We start from the raw sequence: 20,873 nt of genomic DNA on the forward strand, positions 1-20,873 counted from the left end.
TGGGAACCATGATTAAAAGTTAAAAAAGAAACCAAAGAGCAAAGGACAAAATCCGTTTAAACTATGGATTATGAAACTACTTTCTTCCCTTTTTCTGTGTGACAGTGTGACATCTGCTGTAACCAGACTCTTCTGTCAGCAGGAATTTGAACAGTCTATTGTGTAGCCTCACATGTTCGAACTTGACTGTCAGCATGCTTGATTGCACACAAGACGTCATGGTAAATAACAGAGAATGTGACAAGTATCATTTGATTAAAAAAGAGAGAAGAAAAAACTCATGATCTAATGTGCTTCTTATTTTACTTTACATTCTCAGCTGTTTCGGACTTTTAAAATAAAGAAAGGAACTAAATCTCTTCTTCTTCTTCTTCAACCTCTTTTCAGTTGGCAAACAACAAAACCAGCCAACATCTGGTAAAGATGACAGCTGTCAGAATCATTACTTCATTTACACCCCCATCCAGTCTCCTCCTATTCTCTGTGGTCACCTATATTATGTTTTAATACAACTGAATTCACAACATATTTTACTAAACTAGTTTGAAATAAATAAATAAAATAAATAACTACATTTTAATCAGCAGTCATTCCCAGGCTGCCGAGAAAATCCTTATGTTCTTATTGCAGCAGCGTCTGACAAAGTCAACATGAAACAGCTGCAGTGTGTGTTCGCTGTGTTGACATTTAAAATGCTAAATCAGGCGACTAAAGGTTGTCTGAACTTAAACGGAGCCCCCCGCCTTCACTGGGGCGGCTTACATTATCAAAACCATACGGATTTTTTACCTTTATAGACTCAGGAGGCTGTTTAGAAAAAGTTCAGTTTTTAAGGGAGAGAAAGTTGTTTCAGTCTGAAGGCAGAGCTGAAACGCAGAGACAAAGATCAGTTTACAAATTTAACCAGCTTAGTTTGGACATGCTGTGACTAGTAAGAGTAATCTAGTCTGTCCCCACAAATCGGCTTCACTTCACCTCTTCGCTTCAGGTTGACTGCACCCTGCTGCGAAAAAATACCAGCGACCGATCCAGCGGCGGTCCTGTACTTTTTATTTACGGCTCTTAATTAGGTGTTAACCCAAATACAGCAGATTTACTTGGGGATTGACTTTCATTAGAAAGCTGTAGTGAAGGTCGGGTCATTTGTGATGGATGATAACGGGCAGGCCTATATCTCATCCTGCAGGCGACATCCTGGAGAGCTTCGACAGCCACCCGCCGCTCATCCTGCCCAGCAGCACGTTTCACCTGGAGCTAGGTAAACCCATCGTGGAGCCGGCGCTGTTTGAACAACTCAGTCATCTGCAGGAGTTCATTCGCCAGCTCCCCTGCAGCGAAACCCAAGCTGGACCGGATGTGGAGGAACAGGTAACAAGCTCTCTGACCCCAGAGCTCAAAAATATAACGAGAAGGCCACAGCAGTCAAGAAACGAGACACTTTGATGTTTCTACATCTGTTATTGATCGACTTTTATTTCCCAAACTCAGGCTCTCAATGGGACAACTACAGACAGCCAGTCTACGACCTCACCTTCCATCAGAGTCTTCCAGGATCCTGCCCATCAGGGGGTCTCTGAACTGGTCACCTGCCTCTCTCCTGAGGCAGACCTGGACTGTACTGCCCCTGCAGAGCCCGCTCAGGTCAGAGGATCTCACGGCGACCTGAGCAGCTGTGAAGCAGTCCTGACCCAGAAGCTAAAGAGCCTGGAGCTGCAGAACGCTCTCCCAGGACAGGTCGACATGGGCTACCACAAGAGCCTGGCACTGGACCCGTCCTGCCTGCTCACGCCACCCAACACCCCCCAGGGTATGGAGCTGGCCGAGCTGGAGGCTGATCTGCAGGAGGGCGCCCGTCAACAAAAGAAAGGTAGCTGAAGGCAGACAAAGGCAGAAGATCCACACAGACCTGAGAGCAGTACATTTAAATTTGATTCTGATGATTGGTAAATTATTTATCATCAAATGTGATCAACTTATTTGAGAGAGGTGTTGATCACAGCTTCTCAAGTGTGAGGATTTGCTGCTTTTCTCTGTCACTCACTACAGAATACACATGCAAATACACAAGGCACAGACAAGTGAAGAAAACACCTTCACCAGTTCTACAACTCATGTGCAGCAGTGTGGAAGAAAATGTATAAAACACAGACCAGCTGAGGAGCACATTCATCAATTTGACAACATATATGCAGCATAAAAAACTGGGTGTAAACAGACACACAACACAACCATATATGGAGATAAAGACAACACAGGCAAATACCAAAACACACTGAAGTTGACTGATCATAAGTGGTGACTTTACGCTGTGTTTTCTTTAGCTGCAGTGAATTGAGCTCTCAGAACCATAGTTTTACACAGTTTCATTGTATTGGACAAAATAACCATGAATAATACGTTTAAAGTATTTTAATCAGGATGCACTTGGGCTGCAACTAATACTGTTTTCATTATTGATCAATCTGTTGATTTTTGGCTGTGCGAGGGAGAGTGGTTGGATGGTTTGTCATATTATTTTGTACAGATATTCTGGTCTTCAAAGGATACATTATAGTCATTTTAAAAATAGATATGACTTCAAAGATCCTTTAAAGATCCCATCAACTGAAACCTGACAACAGCAGATGATACTTGGGAGAAAGAGTGTGAAACAAAGAGCAAACCACCACACATGATGACAAACCGAAAGCGTCTGAAAAAGCCCATTCATGGCTTTATATGCACACAGCAGGTTTTGATTCACGAAACACGCAGCTCTTGTCACTTCAGCTCAAACCTCCTCCTCTTGTTTCCAACATCTTGGAATGAGGTCACCGGTGCTCATTCCTCCCAAAACCCCATTTCCCTCCTCTGACTGACTGAATCTATTAAGGAAAGTATTTAGTGACTTGACCTTGTGGACCTGCTGCATATTTGTCGCCGGCGATTCCAGGTCCACATAAAGGTGCCCCGACTTAAAAGAGGTGGAGCGCTTCATCTTTTACTGACTGTGGAGGTCAGGAATTTCAAGTGGAAGGCCATGCAGGGTGGGTTCGCTGTGCAGAGGAAGGAGTGTTTCCTCTCCCACCCCTATTGTTTTTGGACGCCTCCGTCATTAGGTCATCTGTAGGAGTCAGAGGGAGTCAGTGTTTGAGTCAACTACTTCAATTTTAAAGTAATATACACACTAAAAATTTAACTGCAGCTTTTGTGCACAATTTTCCATTTTTACATCATTTCTGGACAAACTGGCGGTCAGAGCGTCTGGAGGGGTGTTCCCCCTGACAGCAAGTGTGTGTTTATACAACACTTAAAAAACTGACTGGAAACATCGGAAATGAGAAGAAAAGTTTAAATAATGCTCAAGTTTGACATTTTAGGGACGTCACTGCCGAGAAATGTTCTGTCAGTTTCTGTGGCCATGTACATTTGTTTATTGTTTTTCTATTTTTTTTTCCATTTCCGGTTTTGTCTCTTAGCTTCTGGTTGTTATCGTCGGCTTTAGCAAACACAAATCAAAAGTCACGGTCCTGGGCCACATTTCGTAGGATTTTTTACAATCGTTGTTAGAAGTTGAACAAACATTTCCACTTACATTTTTACAAACTCTCTTAAATTTCTACACGTTTCCCAAAACAGAACTGAGCAAGTTCATGCGCAAGGGCTGTCACTTCTTATTAAAAACTGTGTCATGTGTGGAAGTATTTGGGTTTTAAATGACCAACAAAGTTTGCTGACTTTATGAACAGCGTTGCTTTACTGTACAACAAAACACGTGGAGCAACATCAATTGTACAACCTCGTCTGACTCTTTATACTTTGTGTCACACTCGTCCTCGGGACTTTTGCCAGAGGTTCATAAAAAGTACATTCACTGGTCAAAAAGCAAGATGTATAGTTATGCGGCGCGGAGTGTGTTCGAATCAGTTTAAACAAATTACGTGCCAGTTCGAATTTGTTCGAACTTTAGCTCGGTGTACTGTTAACAGCTTGTTAAGGTCGGCTGTCTGTGGTGCCGGAGAAAAAGATAACTACATTCTAAATGAACAACGTATATATAGCTGTCTGTAAAGTGCGCTTTTCAGCTAACTGCCTCTAATGATTAATGTTAATGAGAGGATGTCATGTTTTAGCTGCTGCTTGAGACAGAAGCTATCATGAGAGGTAAATAGAACTTAAATTTTACACAAGTCAAATCAAACATGAAGGATGTGTATGTGAATTCTTCGAGAAATTCATTTTCACCACAGTCTGAGCGGTGGATCAGGAGGGAGGAGCCTCTGCAGTATCTAATGAGCCTGGTTGGTCCAGAAGCTGAGCTCAGATTTGAACCTTCAAAACCACTTTTCGTCACATGTGATTGTATTTGTATGTTAAGAGGTTCAACCTGTGTTAATGTGCTCCCTAACAGACCCCCCAATGTGGTTTTGTGCAGTTACAGAGGGGGTTTAAGCTGAAGGATTTTGTTGATCTTAATCAGATATCTTTACTCTCATTGGTCACTTGTTGCTTTGTGTTTTCTCTGTTAATGCTTTTATCAAAAGTAATTTGCTGAAAGGGTTTGAGGATTACGTTGACAAAAAGCCATCTGGCACAATCTCTTATGTATATCTGTGCTAATAGGCTGTATATTCAGTAGTTTAATACTTTATCAATCTACACATATTATGTAAAGGTGCAATTATTTTGTTCCTCTATTTTATTTCCAGTATTCCCAAGTAGGTTCAAGATTTTTACCCTTCTTAGATAATTTCTCATCAGGATCTGGCGAATGCCTCAACTGCATTAAATTGTCATTTTTAAGATAGTTTAGTTTAGAAAGTTGAAGATTGTCTGAGTTTACAGCTACTGTATAGTTGAAACTAGACAAAATAATTTTGTTTATGAAACTTAAGGAGTAGTGAAAAATGTCTATTATTATTTCGTAGAATTAAGGTATTTGAGCAACAGAGATTCAATTTACTATAAAGTAAAACCAGAAACAGCAACAAATTCTCATCAAATGTTTGATATTTTTAATTTCAAAGAGCACTGTATGATCAATATGAGTTGATAATCAAAATAGTTGCCAATTAATTTTTTGTGCAACCTATATGTAATGGTTTAATATTTTCTAAAAAATCGAGAAGGCTTAACACTGTAATAAAGGAAATTAAACCACTATAGAATATATCATTTACATTATTATATAATATATATTAGTCATTGATTTTTTTCAGTGTCAGAAAAAAATTTAAATTCTAAGATTTTTACAGGAAATTTGATATTGTTTGTTCTTTGATAAATTCTCATAAGAAACTCAACTCTCTAAACTGCATTAAACTGTCATTTTATATTTATATATAAGTTATATATTACACTATTATAACATATATTATTGTTAGTATTAATAATAGTAATATTAAAGGAAAGCACTTGGTTTATTTCCAATATTCCCCATCAGTCACTGATTTGAGATATTATAAAATAGTCATTTTTAAAATAGTTTTGTACAACTTTACAGTTGTAGTCGAAACCAAATTAATTCTATAAATCCTAATCTGAAATAAAGATAATGTTTTTACCATTGAACTAGTTCAGGGAAGTCCTGGAGTTGTACCCCCTGATGGGAACTCTGTTATATCACACGGGCCGTACCTCGGCCTGCAGTACGTCTACCTCTGTGCTTTTGGCTAACAGCTAATGTTATTTTCAAAGTTTGGTAATCCTTTAATCTGGCCCCAAGAGTTACAGAGAGGTGGTGATGTCAGGAGAGAAAAGAGCAGTGGCCGATCCGTCATGGGAATTTACAGTTGGGTTGGTGCGTGGAATCTTAATCGGGGGCGGCATTGTTCGGGTCAGGTCCTGCGTGGGGGGCAGACAGGCTGCATGTTGGGAAAAGGCGGAGGGAAGTGGGGGTGAGGAGGAGGGGAGCAGGAGCTGCAGGGGTGGGAACAGGTTGTTTGGGAATGTTACTGTCACTGGAAGTCCCTTTTACAGCACAGCAGAATGGTAACGAGTCCAGAGCAGGTCTGGTCTCAGCTCAGTGGGTCATTTATTTCATTTAAACACGGTCTGAAGTTTACTACAGCTGAGCTCATCGTTTGGAGAACAAGGTTATGGACAATATTTAGTGAGCTGTTCTGTCACCACTGATACAATATCTTCAAACGAGACTTAAGATTTCAGACTTTGGACTGTTGGTAGGACGTTTGAACCAGTGTTGTAGTCGAGTCACTAAACCTTGAGTCCGAGTCGAGTCTCAAGTCCCCAGAGTCCAAGTCCTGGACTCGAGTACTACAATGTTGATTTGAAGACATCATCCTGGACTCTGCAATGGGCATTTATTCACTATATATTATAGACTAAACTATCAGTGGATAATTAATAAATATAATGTGCAGATTTAGATTAATAACAATGACATGTATTGTTGGTTGCAGCCCCACTTTTACTAGATTCTAATTCTGTTTAGGAGTTTTGAGAGTTGCTGAATCTCTACAGTTCATGTTTGGTCCATAGAAAAACTGAGTCAGTAACACTTCAGAAGAATGGTCCCAGACGTTGATTTATGTATGGCACTTAATACATATTCTATTTAAAGTCTGATTAGTCAGACATCAGTGTTAAACATATAAAATAAGGACTCAATCATGTCTACACACGTCCTCACACACTGATTAGTCACAGAAGGATATAAAGAAGTAACCAGTTCAACTGAAAACTATGTGTAGAGGTTTAATAAAATAAATGCTAAATTGAACTCTGGGGTCAAACTTAAAAGTTTACTGACAAGTTTGTTTATTCTTGTCATTTGTCATTTCTCTTTTTTATTCTTGTATTTCAAACCAGAATTCTGTGTTAAAGAATCACACTGACCTGAGAACATCTGATTGTGTCCAGGGTGGATTCATTAAGTTGTGAACTTTTGCTTGTTGTGTAGGGCTATCATTTATTTTCACTATAATTTCATCCACAATTACACAGTGTATGACTATTACTTTCTGTAATAAAACATCTATGCGCAAAAATCTTCTTAGGTCAGGGACCCTGAGACAAAATCTAATCAAATGGAGGTCTATAGTCTAATTTGTGTATAAGTAATAAGTGTAATAAGTGATTCTGCTGTTTGCTTCCTCTGTACTTACATTATATTTAACACCACTTTGTTTTGACTCGACCGCGTGTCTCTCTGTGTTTGTGTAGCCAGTGGATGTGCTGAGAGGAAAACAGAAAATGTGGAGGAAGAAGAAGAAGGAGGGAAAGAGGAGGTGTTCACGGTGGAGCTTCACAGAGGACCTCATGGTCTGGGGCTGGCGCTCGTAGATGGAACGGTACGACGTCTTCTACTTGATATTATCCATCGTCCACCTGCTCCGTCCTCTTACTTACGTCACAGTTATTTAATCACAAGTAATCACAGTGGAATTTCGCAGAGTTTCAGTTGTGCTTTACAATGAATTTGCTCTTATGGTTTAACACAATTTAATCCGATCACGTAACCAAGAAAAACCTTGTGTAGCTCAGATCTCATGCAACAGACTAATCAGATCTGACTTTAAACTGCAGGGATTTTAAATGAACAGACTGAAACTACAGAACACATTTAACCGCACTGTAGTGTATGTTCCTACATCCCAGTGTCATGGACAAGAGCCAGTATGGTACAGTGATACAGTGGGAGGGCAACTCATTAATTATGTTTAACAAACTCTTAGTGAGACTGTTCATAGCTATAGAAATAATGCTTCCATAGAGCTGAGACATTTAGATGATTGACAGGAAATTTATTGGCAACTATTTTGATATTTAATTCATCGTAAAGTTGACAAAATTTCACTTTCCAGCCACTCGAAGGTAAATATAATTAATAATATTAATATATTTTCTTAGATTGCTTTGATAGTAAACTGATTCTTTTGAGTTTTAATGTGTTAGATGGACAAAAAAAGTAATGTGAGGAAATGTAACAGACGTATGGGCTCAAATTAGAGTAAAAAAAGATTTCATGATTGTAAAGTAATGTCCATAAATAATTCCAGAGTTTGTAGTTGTAATTCAAACTGTAAAATAAATCAAATCAATTTCTGCCGAACAAAAACGATGGCAACATTTAGAAACACATTTGCAGTCGCACAGCATTACATTTCCATACAGTTTGAACCGAGATACATGACTTCATCTTTTTAAACAGAGGAGAGTGAGCAATAGACCACGTCTCACAGCGCTATCGCTGCACAGCCTTCGCCTGGAAAAATATGCAACCCCCCCAGTTTGTGTGAGGTGTCTCTTCAGGGTTGTGGTTTTCTTCCCAGTGGTTCTGTAGCCGCAGAGCTTCTCCCCTGATAATAACTTACAACACACTCACATTTTCTCTCGGTGACATTATATTTGAAGTGGGTCCAGATATCAACCCGTTTCGTTGCCCTCATCCTGGAGGATCTTCTCTAGCTCTGTCTGTCACAGTTTGGTTTGGTAGTCTGCCTACTGCTGAAACAAATGCCACTCTCTTCTGATTGGCTGACTGTTTTCTGAGTGATCCAAGCACTGACGAATATATTTAGCTATTAACGAAATTAACACTAACAGCTCAAAAGGAAATATCAGCACACGCTCTGCCTCCACAGATGATGATGATGATCTTTTTCATTTTCCCTGTTTTGTCTTCAAATAGAAAACCCCACTGAGAATGAGCGGGATTTACGTGAAGTCAGTGGTTCCCGACTCTCCTGCTGCTCAGTGTCAGAAACTGAGAACAGGCGATCGCATCCTGGCAGTTAACGGCATCAGCTTGGTTGGAATGGAGTATAACGTGTAAGTATTAAAATAAACTACATTATATGATGTTATATTATATTATATTATATTATATTATCTGCTGTGTGTTTACCACTTTTTGTTTTTCATTTCAGTGGTAGAGAACTGATTCGAACATCAGGAGACTCGCTCAGGCTGCTCGTCGCCAAGATCGACTCAAAAACAGGCAGCAAGGGCTCGACTAAATGCTGAAGGAAAAAACACTGACGATCAAGTGCAACCAGGAATACTGGATGACGTGAGCTTCATCCTTCCTGCTGCATCCAAAGTCAGTGTTTCTCACAGGATGGATTCCATGACCAAAGGAAAACACTCTCCCTGCTTTTTATCTCATTCTCACTGTGAGATAGAGCTGTGTGTGTGTGTGTGTGTGTGTGTGTGTGTGTGTGTGTGTGTGTGTGTGTGTGTGTGTAAAAAGCATCGAGACAATCAACCAAAGCAGCAGGACTGACTCGTTTCGCTCACACCAAACAGACTGTGGGCATTTTGGTGGCAGATGGATGGTGAAGACAAGTTTTTTTAAAAGCTCATTTTGCTGTCCCAGCTTCTTTCTGGCCTATAAACAAACTGTCGGGCTGCGCTCCACTCTCATAAACCAGTGAAGGTTTGGTGGTGAAGAAAATAGCTGCTGCTGTCTGTGGCTCTATTTCACTCTGAGAACAAAGTATTCTGTCTGAAGAGCTGCTGCAGGATCATTCGTGTCTGGGACTGACTGGATTTATTTTGAAATTCATTTTTAAATTATGGCTTTAAGGGCTATTTTGAAAACTGTGAAAACTCCATCTTACCGATTCATTTAGTCTGTGAGCCCCATTCAGACAGGATTAACATTACAGCGGGGGTGGGACGAAATATTCACTGTTTAATTAACTGATCGTTCAGTATGGGTTTTGAACCATCAGGAAATTACAGGAGATGGTCTGTAATAGCAACAACAAAAGAGGAAGACAAAGCCTCGCCAGGGGGGTGCAAGAGAGTTTAAGGGGAGACGTGTGGCAGATACCCCCCTGGAGAAATAAATCCAGTCCGAATGGGGTTTTATTGACTCAAAAAATGTGATTTTGTTTGCAGAAGTACAGAAGAATTTGTCACTGGGCTTCAGGGTGACATGGTTTCATCTCTTTCCAATAGAAATATACTGGAATAATAATAGCATTAATATACTTTTACAAGAAAAAAACTGAATTATTACACTGTAATGGGAGATTTTATTCTTGTTTTCAGGAAGAAAAACTGAGGCTGGATGTAAGTCAGTATGATTGTCTTTACTTTGTTGCAGTTGGAGATTTTCATTGTGGCCTTTAGAGCATTGTTGTAAAAATGCCATCTCTCTATTGGATGAATCACTGTATGTGAAAAGTGTTACAACAGCAGGTTAAACCTTAAACTCTTTGTGATTCTTCATGCTTTTAAAGTGAAAGTGAAATGATTGCATCCTTAAATTTAAAGAGGCTATAATCGGTATTTTTATTGTAACAACTGTAATGTGAAAGAGGTCACTCATGGTGAAGAAACTATAGAGAATTATCAGGTGAATCTGCAGCTGCCCTCGGCTTCATGAAGCTTTAGAGTGAGTTTCAGTTCATTTTTTAACTGTCCGGCCCCACAACCCTTAGTGTTTTGGTTCACTCTTACCGCTCTCATAGTGTTGTTTTCTGTAAGAAACAGATGTAAAAAAAAAAAAACACTGTTTACCACCTGCTCAGCAAAAAGACAATTAGATATCTCCCTCCAGAGCTGGTGGACGCCAAACACAGAGCTAAAAGAGAGAGAATACTGGACAAACATGACTCCACATGAATGATGTTGCTCTGTACCTGCTGCATGTGTAAATATTCAAAGGTTAAGGTTAAGAGGTGGTGATATGTCAGTGTTGTGTTCACTGAGAAACAGCTGGACAATAACGCCAAAAATATTCTTCCATAGAAATGAAGGGTCACAAGTTTGTATCTTAGTCTCTGGAAAGTTAAAGTTTCAGAGATGAAAGAGATTCTTCATAGAGGGGGTTGCACCCTGGGAAAATGGGACGGTCCGTCATAATGTTGAGATCTTTCAGTAGAGACATTTACACTCATCTACACACACATATGTACATTAGTTATATTGATACTATTCCTTTATATTTCCTTTTTATCCCAAATGTAAACAGTGTTAAAGTAAAGTTCAAGTATATTGAAACACAAAAAGTATTCAATTTTTTAATATTTATATTGTGCAGTATTTTTGAACCTAATGAATAAAAACTATTTTCACTTTGAAAACTGTCGTTTTTGTTGTTTTGTCCTGAGGCGTAAATCTTCTCCTGCTCTGTGTGTTTGTTCACAAATGAAGCAGCTGCTGTTGCAGTGAATTATATCTGCAGCTGGGATCTAAAAGCCGGTCTGGGTGGAGCAGCAGAGAAGCTGCTGGGTGTGTCGGCTGCATGGCACGCTTTAGCAGCCGCCACCAGCCACTGTTTATAGCTGCTCTGTGGTTTCCACCAGCCAAGCACTTTCCACTGACTCCAACACAGCACAGTTCAGCCTCTGTGGCCCCCCCGAGGCCACAGCTAAAAACACTGCTTTATGTTGGAATAAAGATTTGAACACTCTGGCTGAAATTATATCCCTGTGAGGACACATCAGAGTGTGTAATTAAAGTGGAAGCAGGCCACAGGCTGCTGAGTGTGAAGCTCCCTGCAGCTCTCGCACATAAATCCTCTTTTAAGACCAAACTTTCCTGATTGTTCAGAGTTCAACTTTATGTTTACACGGCAGGTTTTAATGCTCAGGTCTGATTTGCTCCTCACATTGGGGTGGGGCGTTATTGTACATATTTATTCAAACATAAAGAAGACGTCGCAGAAGTCTTGTGCAGGTTTTTGCAGTACTCAAGTGCCTACTTGTGTAACATATTTCCAATAATTTCCACAGGACAAGCTTGGTTCGTCCCGTCACCCCCACAAATACAAACACTTTTCATGGTACAGTCCAGCTCAGATGATTTGTTAGAAGCTGAGAGAAGTAGCACAATTAATGAAGATGTTAAATTGAGTTATCTAGAAGCACTTCAGTCTCCACATGTGAAAGAATTTAGTTTAAAGTCAGACTTTGAACTCAGAATTATTTATAAAAAACATGTGGCCCTAATCCTCTCCCATAGTAGACTGTACATAAAAGTCTCATGGTCAGTTTTTCTTTGATAAAAGGATCCATCAAATATTTGTCACATATGTATCATTAATGTTGTCAGTGTCATTAAGAATAGGTACGTGTGAAGTTTCTGCCGTGTTTGTGGTGTTTGATCATGTCGTAAACTTCGAATCTGGACCTGATTGTTGGCATGAATGTGCACTTCTGTACTCGAGACCACAAGAGTGAGTCCTGGGACAGACCCTGTGGGGTGATGAAGGCTGAATCCAAACCTCCATCCTCCGCACTGAGCCCCTGCAGACTTGGGTCACTCATACAGAGACGTCTTCACATCAATTGTGCAAGGGGGTAAAATACACCATGACCTCATGGTGTGGTATCTGTCTGAATAGTTCTTGGGGTACTGATACTGGTACCTTATGCAGGACTTGTGCACAGAAAACCACTTGAGGCTCCTTGCTGACTTCCTCTCTCAGGGACTTACAGAGAATTCGCTCATTAAGTCTGTGACGCTTCGAGTGGATGTTTCCTAAATATATGGATTCAGGCGAACAGACAGAGGGAAGAGAGGGCTGCTGCTCGCACTAGTTTTACTTGTGCTGCTGCGTTGAGGAGACTGGGGGGAGACCGATTGGGTCAGAGCTACTAAGAAGCTGAATGAATCCCCCCCACCCCCCAGCACACTCCTCTACTGTCTATTTGTCTTCAGGGAGCATCCGAGGACTGAACCCCAGTACAGGAGGAATGTCAGTTTCTTCAGCCTCCTCATCACCAGCCACCATTAGAAAATAAAATAACCTTTTGTTTGAGCTCCATTCCTGCTTCTGAGTCGTGACTCACCTGGTCTAAAGCCCCACCCACCCCCACCCCCCTCAAAAACCTCAGAAGGTCATTGTCCTTGATACACATACGGCATGAAAAGGACCAAAATTAAGGACGAGAGCAAAGCAATTAACACGTGCAATAAAACAAAAACAATTGTAGACTAAAACATTAACACAGAGTGAGCGCTTGGATGTTAACAAGGTCCAGTGTATTTTATCCTCTTGTAGCAAACTTGACATGCTGGTGGAATTTCTTTAAATGTGTCTGATTGAAGTCTGCAGCACCGACGGACAGGTTTACTGATCACTGACGCCGCTCTCGCAGGTAGACGACAATAAGAACAGTGGCTGCTGTGCTACACACACCACCACGACTGCAGCAGGAAATAAACTCCTAGGTAAAACTGGCAGAATACAGATTTTGACCTGATGATGGAGCGAGATGAAAAGTTGAAGGATCACCAAAGCTATTACAATTCATCCTGAGGGGAACATGAAAACCACATGTCATGATAATCCAGCAAACAGTTGTTGAAATATTCAAGTCAAAACCACAGATGTGAACCTCATGGTGGCGCTACAGGGGAAAGTTACAGGATCACCAAAGTCAATGGGATTCATCCTCTGGAGAATGTGAATGTCTGTACTAAACTTTATGGCAAACATCCAGTGGTAGTTGAGATATTTCAGTCTGAACAGAAGTGGTGGACCGATCACTAGCATGGCTAAAAACACTGTCAGACGGTTGTGTAACTTATGGACAATGTCCAGTCCTCCTGGCAGCAGAATCTGGTTTGGACCTGAGGTAGTGGTCACAGTTGAGGACTGGACAGTCTGTAAACAAGTCTGCAGTCGCAGTACACAGTGTCCTCTGGAGGACTTTCCTTTCGTCCTCCTTTGATAGCCACACTCCTCCAGGGGAGCTCTCCGGGGGGCAGGTGGGCCTCCTCTGCGGGCTCTCTGCTCCGGAAAACCTCCAGCCTGGAGGGCTGGGTCCCGACCCGGTCCTGGATGATCCTGATCAGGCTGAAAACTCTGCTCCTGCTTGACAAAACCACCTCAAAGTTCCCTGGAAAGGAGTCGAAGGGAATGAGTCTGACACTCAGACGGATTAACCTGCACGTTGGTGACAGCTAAAACCTGACTTTAAATCACACACATTCACTTTTCTGTGGCTGTTCGGGGGTTTCGAGGTGGTATTTATATTTTTTACTTGGAAATAAGATTCCTGTGAGGCTCTACAAGTGGATCTGTAATTATGGGTTACACGACTCCACCAGACATGACATGTTTTATAGACCCTGACATATTGTCTGTGACATGTCTGCACATTGCATTCACTTCACATTGTCTACATTAATGGTAATTCAGTGAATTCAGCAATACACTGCATCATGTGTGGCAGCCACTGCAGAAACACACTGTTATTCTGTCAACAAACACACACACACACACACACAACACACACACACACACACACACACACACACACACACACACACACAAAAAAAACAATTATGGAGCCAGGTCAACAAAAAGCATCAACACCTGTGTGAAGGTCTCAGTGAGGCCTCCTCTGTTTGCAGAGCTGTTGGGTCTACATGTGTCCTGGAGCTGTAATTTCTGGGACCTGAATGCAGGAGGCGGGTCACAGAGTGATTTACTGCTGATAGCTGAGGGTCAGAAATAACTGAGTGGTTAACCTCAGACATGGAGGTTCGGTCGCTGCAGTTTGTGGCTGAACGCCAACGCAGAAGCTGCTGAAACTGTTTTTCTTTGGGACACATCTGATGTCTGTCTGTGCTGTGTGGCATTATTTTATTTTACATGATGTTAAAACAAGCTGCTGTTCCTTCCATTCACTCTAAATACAAGTGACTTTATGTCTGTATTTACCAGGGGCGGAGGAGGCATTCAGATCCTGCACTTGAGTAAATGTACCGCATTAGATTGTTTGTATTGATGCATCAATCGTTGCAGCATTTTACAGTTGTAGCTGCTCGAGGTGGAGCTGGTTTTAACCATGTTAAATACAGTTAGTTTAGTGCAGTGGTTCCCAACCTAAAGACTGTCTGATGAAAATCAAGTCTTTGCTAACATCCATATGATGTTTTTATGTAATACAGACATATGATGAGTGAAATATTCATCAACACCATGACTGAGTGTTTCCACATTGACCTGCAGTGAACCAATGACACTCTCATGAAAACAGATTCAGGGTTTCATATGTCACAAGCCTAAGGAACCAATCCTGTAAACTTGTGGGGACAGGGGGCGGGGCTAAATAAACCTGAAACCTTGTCAGTACAGAGAGCCAGAGGTTACGTTAGCACAACCGCTAACACTGTATCAGCCACTGCCAGTTACAAGCTAACAAACCACATAAACAAATAAAAGATGCTAACTGCGCTAACCGTTCTGATCCGTCTGCTAGTCTCTGGTTCTGGTTTCAACAGACTCCTCATCTGAGTCTGGGTCAGACTGAGGCTCAAACATGTTTCCTCCTCTAACCATGTTGATACTCTCTGCTCTCTCACCTGTCCACCTGGAGCCAGCAGGTGATGGGCGGGGCTTAAGGCCTGATCTGGATCTCTCAATGAGGAAGTAAGAGTATATGAGCTTCAGACCCAGTTTTCCTTTTTTTCACTTTTTATGTGTGAACAAAATATGAATCATAGCAGAGGGATTTTTACAGACTTTTAAACATGTCTGGAGCGGAACTTTAAAATGAAAATATTCAAATGTAAGTACCTTAAAATGGTACTTAGGTCTTGTACTTGAATAAATGTAAATATAGCTGCTGGGAAATCTTCATCTCTGTCTGTAAAATTGTCTCTAGTTTCACATTTTGTATGAATGTACTCTGACACCTGTCTGTGTCTGGGCTTAAGGGCTGATTATCAGCACATCTCTTCAAACAGGAGATCTCCTCTGATAATGGACCATCGGCCTCTGTGCTGCTGTGACTCCATCCTGACAATGATGAAAAAAATACTGAGAAAACTTCATTAAAAAAAAAAAAAAAAAAAAAAAAAAAAACAACAACAACAACAACATAAAAAAACAAACAAATGAAATACTTAGTTTTCACCTTCATCTCTGAGCCTGTCTGTTGAAGTCTTGATAACGGATCACATTGTTGTCGGTTTTCATGTGGAGCTGAAACTGCTGACGGGGGACGCCCAGCTTCATCAGACCTGCACCCAGAGACACATCGGTCAGTGAGACAGTCTGACGTGTCACAACAGTCAACTTGTACACATTAAGTCTAGGTTTGATGAGTCCTCCCTGAAATGGGAAACATCATTTAAACCCTTGTCTGCAACATTAGCATAATGTTGAGACAACTAATTCTGATTTCTTGTTTTGCAAAGAAATGTGCTTGGAAGCAAAGTGCTGTTGTGTTTTCCATTAGATAAATGACCTCAGCACACTCTGTTTTGATTTTGTCTCTGCAGGATGAAATATATCTAATTCATGAATAAAACAGTGTTGAGGGGAAAAACATCTTCCAGGGCTCTTCTGTTTTGAGGTGTCTGAAACGATACAAAAGGACTGATGTTCTTTATTTGAGGATCTTATGAGCTAATGTTATAATTATATATGTGAGTCCTCAAGTCTGAATAAGTCTGCAGCACAGATACATCTCAAAGAGATGTTTGTGGAAATTACACCCTTTCCTAGTATGACCATGAAATTCTTGATAAAATATTCTGTGGTTAAGGAGGAACTTAATATAACCACCTGGTCAAATTGAAACCACTTTATTTCTGTTTTTGCAACATGAGGAGTTTTGCACCACATACTGTTGGTTTTCTTGCTTTTTGAAAAGAGGTGACTCCCAGTGAATCACAGTCTGCACCTCCTGAGCTGCAGGTCTGAGCTCCTTGGAGCCCGTCAAATGTCCTTCAGTACACATGTATAGTTTTCTCTGTGTGTCTGAAGTTTGACAGACAAAAGGGACATTGTCCGGGCTTAGTTTCCCAGAGCCAGCTGCTCTTATCTGTGAGGGGATGAAAGGAAATGAGCCACTGCTCCCATTATCAAAAGTCTGATTCACAGTACCCTCCCTAAATACTCCAGTACAACCACACTGTGGCATTTGGTTAATACTGACTCACTTATCTCTTTCTAATTTCTTTTTTCTGTCAAGATTATCTTCATCTGACATTCTAACAGGCAGAAATGACACGGCACTTTATGAGCCCCCACAGATCCTTGGTGTATAATGCCAGAAAATTACATAATTGTTTAAAAGAGAGCAAGAAGAAGGACGGGGGGTGGGGGGGTGTTTCCCACAGATTTGGGGATGACGGCGCAGAGAGATCACCAAACTCGAAATCCTTCATGTAGACTGATCCACTTCGGTCTGTGTTCCTGAGGCTGAAATGATCAACCTGCCGCTGATGATCAGAAAACCACTGACTCATCTCGTCCAGGAAACAATTTAGTACAATTTGACATATTGCCATAATGTAGTCCTGTTTCAGTTCAGAAATGTCAAACGGAATGAGAGACAACAAGTCATAAACATAGTGAAGCATTTAATGGGATGTGTCTGTTTCTTAGATTTCATTAATTATTTTTCTTCTCTTGCTTTTCTTTGATGGGGTGTCAGGGTGGCTTCTTTTTCTTTGTTGTGTGAGCTGGCATGTTGTCTGATCCAGGACGAGGAAGCTCTTTGTTTACAGGAGGTATGAGGTAGACTACTGTATTCACTTGAAGAACGGATGAAATGCTGTTAGTCATGCTGAAAGAAGCTGCAGTGAAATCACTGGAAGTTGTATTTTTCCATCACACTACGGTTCAAAGTATCAGGTTTCCAATAACAGAGGTTGTCAAGGGTACAAGCCAAATTGAACAACTATTAGTTGAATGTGAGGTTAGTTAACCTTTAAACAGGAAACACATTGCACAAACCATTACAGGTGTGAAACTAAAAATAAGTATGGTAGGAGTTTGCGACCTGTCAGATGAACTCCTTAATCAGCACTATTTTTTTTATTTTTCTATTATCTATTACCTTTAGCTGTTTATTGCGATCATTAAGCTCAGCCATTTCAACTATTTATCCATTACTTTTCGTTAACTGTTTCAACTGTTTATCTGTAACTTTTAGCTAATTACTTCAAGAGTTTATTATCTGTTAGCTAATAATTATGAAAGAATCTGTTCAGTTTCAGATATCTATATCTATATCTATTTTTAGCCAACAACTTTTATCCATTACTATTAGCTGGCTATTTAAAGTGTTTATTCATCACTTTTAGCTAAGTATTTAAACCGTTTATCCATTAGCTAAAATGTTTATGTTAGCTTCTTTTGGCTAACTATTTTGACTGTTTACCCATCACTCATCAAACTATTTCATGATTCTTTTAGCTAACTATAGATCTATTTTCCCAATTTATCTGACTGTTTATCCAGGACTTTTAGTCATTTCACCGATTTATTCATTGTTTTTATTTATTTTTGAATTTATTATTGTTCATTGTTTCAATTGTTTATCCATCTATTCCAACCATTTACACATCACTTTCTGTTTTTTCAACTATTCTGCTCACTTGCTACATACACTCTTAACCTGTGGTACAGACTGACTAAAAAAAGTGGACTGTTTTTTTTTTTTAAATTCAAATCTTAATTTCTATTTTTAATCTCTATTCTTTTCAAAGTGCTACTTCACAATATTTCCATGTAGCCCCAAGAAACTGCAGAGGTAGCCCCTCGGGTACAAGTATCCCCAGGTGGGAAACACAGAAGAATGGGTCCAGACGAATGAAAAAGGATGGAGCTTGGATCTGTATTGTACAGTAGATTGGAAGTGTATTTTGTTAGTGATCTTGTTATTTGTTCATCTATGACTGGACATACACCACAAAAAACGTTAAGATCTGCAGACACCCTGATTTACGATGCAGTCGAATGATGAATCTTGCTATATCCCAGCAGATTCCACATCACAGCAACAGTGACGAAAAGAAAGAATAGCTATGATGGTTTCGCGATGGCTCATCCTTCCTACTCATCTTAAACAATGAAGGCAGGAAACAAAGGCAGTGACCAGTTAAACACTATGAGGGCGAGTGAGCTCACTGCTGTCCCTGGCTTCCTCAGTCCCAGTCAATGTTCCAGTTTATGCCAGTCACAGGACTGGGAGCTGGGGAGGGTTCCTGAGATCCAGCCCCCTCCCTCAGACTCAGACAGGAAATCCCATCTGGAGACGAAGGTGGACGAGGAAAGACTGACTTGGAGGGGAGCCAGTCAGGATGCCTCTGAGTCTGGGCAAAGCCTGACTCACTGTGAAAGACGAATATCGTTTAGTGAAAGTAGTAATACCATGATGGAAGTAGATACAGTTGTAGTTGAAAGTTCATACCAGTTGTAGAACAATTAGTCAATTAAAAAAGTGGAAATATAAAGAGAAATAAATGAAAGAATAAAAATTAAAAAAGTAACTTAAAGAGAAAGAAGTGATGAACCCAGCTGGGACGCACTTGTTATTCAATGCTTTTAACTTCAAAAGTCACAATTGGGCATTGAACTACAAGTGCTCCCAGGCAGGTTCATCGCTTTTTAGTGTCCCCTGTAAACACTTATTTGAAGATGTTTTCTGAATCTGTTTGTGTTTTGTCTATTTGCACGCGTTTTCTTAAGTTGCAGTGCGTTGAGCTCTCAGGTCCATCATAATCGAGAGGCACAAATAAATCACAAATTGACACAAATTTACAATAAATAGACACCTCACCTCTGAGGATGAAAATCAAGGAAGGAAAGACATTAGACTGCGAATTAAAAAGAGCTTTAATAATCTTCTGTTTCTGACAGAAAACATGACATGATCCGTTTGAGAATAAATGTGACACACTCTTTCATCTTTGCTGTTTCCGGGAGTCTCGTGCATATTCATGCCTCTCCAACAGGCAGATCACTTCAAAGTAAGTCTCAGATTTTACCAACCACTCCTCTTCAAATGGAGAACCACAGGTGTGCTGGTGGTATGTGGAGAGCGGGGTGGGGGTTGAGGACTGGGCTGTCATTTTATATCTTTTCTTTTTTTTTTTTTGTACTCTGAGTGCTAAAGTGTGCGCTCATGCAGCACAAAATTCAAGAAAAGTTTCCTGCAGTCACTCATGCAGGTCTTTTTGTATTCTGAAGTATTCATATCCTTGAGTAAAAGTAACAATACCACTATGTTAATAAACTCCATTATGAATACAGGAGTGAATTAAAAATGTAAAGTAAAAGTATATAGTAGTGGTAGTATTATTAGCAAAATGCACTTGAAGTAAACTACTCACTGCAGAAAACTGGCGCCTGTGTGAGTTACTGTTGCATAGGTGGAGCTAATTTTAAGTATTTTAAATATATATATTATTAAACATTTAATGTATAAAAGCTAAGAAAATACCCCAAAATTTGTACAAATGTTTGGTCTGACCAAAAGTCCCAAAACTAAACATATTCAATCTAAAATTATATAAATTCAAATAATTCAATTCAATTCAATGCTATTTGTATAGTCCCAAACAATTTGTCTTCATAAATGATTTTCAGGATTATTTGATTATCAATGCATTATATTTTGTAAGATGAGCGTATATGTTTTACATGAAAAATCTTAATTGGTAAAGTAGGCTAACTACATCTGTCAGATAAATAACCATACGAGTGACAGGTATCTGAATTCAGTTTCCTTAAAAAGAAAAAAAATAAATTACATTTAACTTACAAAGGTCTTAACTGTGTCAGAAGAATAAATGAGCAGCTGGTTTGCCTCATCACTTCAGTTTATTCTAGTTTATACTCATTTTAAATACAGCAAATACACCACAGCGGTGTTTCTGCATAATCTGCAGGGTTCATTGTAAGTGTATTGTTCCTTTTAGTGAACACAAGCAAAGCTTTTAGTCATTTTGAAGCATCCTGCACTTCCGCAGATTAGTACTGCAGTGAGGCTCATGATGTGTTTGGTTAAAGCTCCCTCTGCTGGATTAAAGAAGAACAAACCAGGACAGGAGGAGGGTTCAGAGAGAAGTAAGAGGAGAGAACAGAATCACTTTGTTTTAGCCTTATAACCCACTTCACTTGTTTGTTTGTTGTTTTGTCATATTCTCTGCCCGATTCAAAAATAAATAAA

At 40.1% G+C, this 20,873-nt stretch overlaps 1 protein-coding gene across 2 annotated transcripts in view; it reads left to right on the forward strand.

Annotated features, from left to right (window-relative positions):
* radil2a (Ras association and DIL domains 2a) overlaps window positions 1-11,036 on the forward strand; it is a 29,566-nt gene extending 18,530 nt beyond the window's left edge. For both annotated transcript variants that reach the window (XM_056402239.1, XM_056402241.1), the window contains 5 exons: window positions 1,187-1,368; window positions 1,489-1,867; window positions 7,165-7,292; window positions 8,633-8,772; window positions 8,871-11,036. In XM_056402239.1, coding sequence (XP_056258214.1) covers window positions 1,187-1,368; window positions 1,489-1,867; window positions 7,165-7,292; window positions 8,633-8,772; window positions 8,871-8,967 — 926 coding nt within the window. In that variant the 3' untranslated portion in view covers window positions 8,968-11,036. The remainder of the gene's footprint in view (window positions 1-1,186; window positions 1,369-1,488; window positions 1,868-7,164; window positions 7,293-8,632; window positions 8,773-8,870) is intronic.
* Window positions 11,037-20,873: the final 9,837 nt, after the last annotated feature.

The sequence above is a fragment of the Seriola aureovittata genome, chromosome 17 (genome assembly GCF_021018895.1).
Source record: "Seriola aureovittata isolate HTS-2021-v1 ecotype China chromosome 17, ASM2101889v1, whole genome shotgun sequence".
Classification (NCBI taxonomy): Eukaryota; Metazoa; Chordata; class Actinopteri; order Carangiformes; family Carangidae; genus Seriola; species Seriola aureovittata.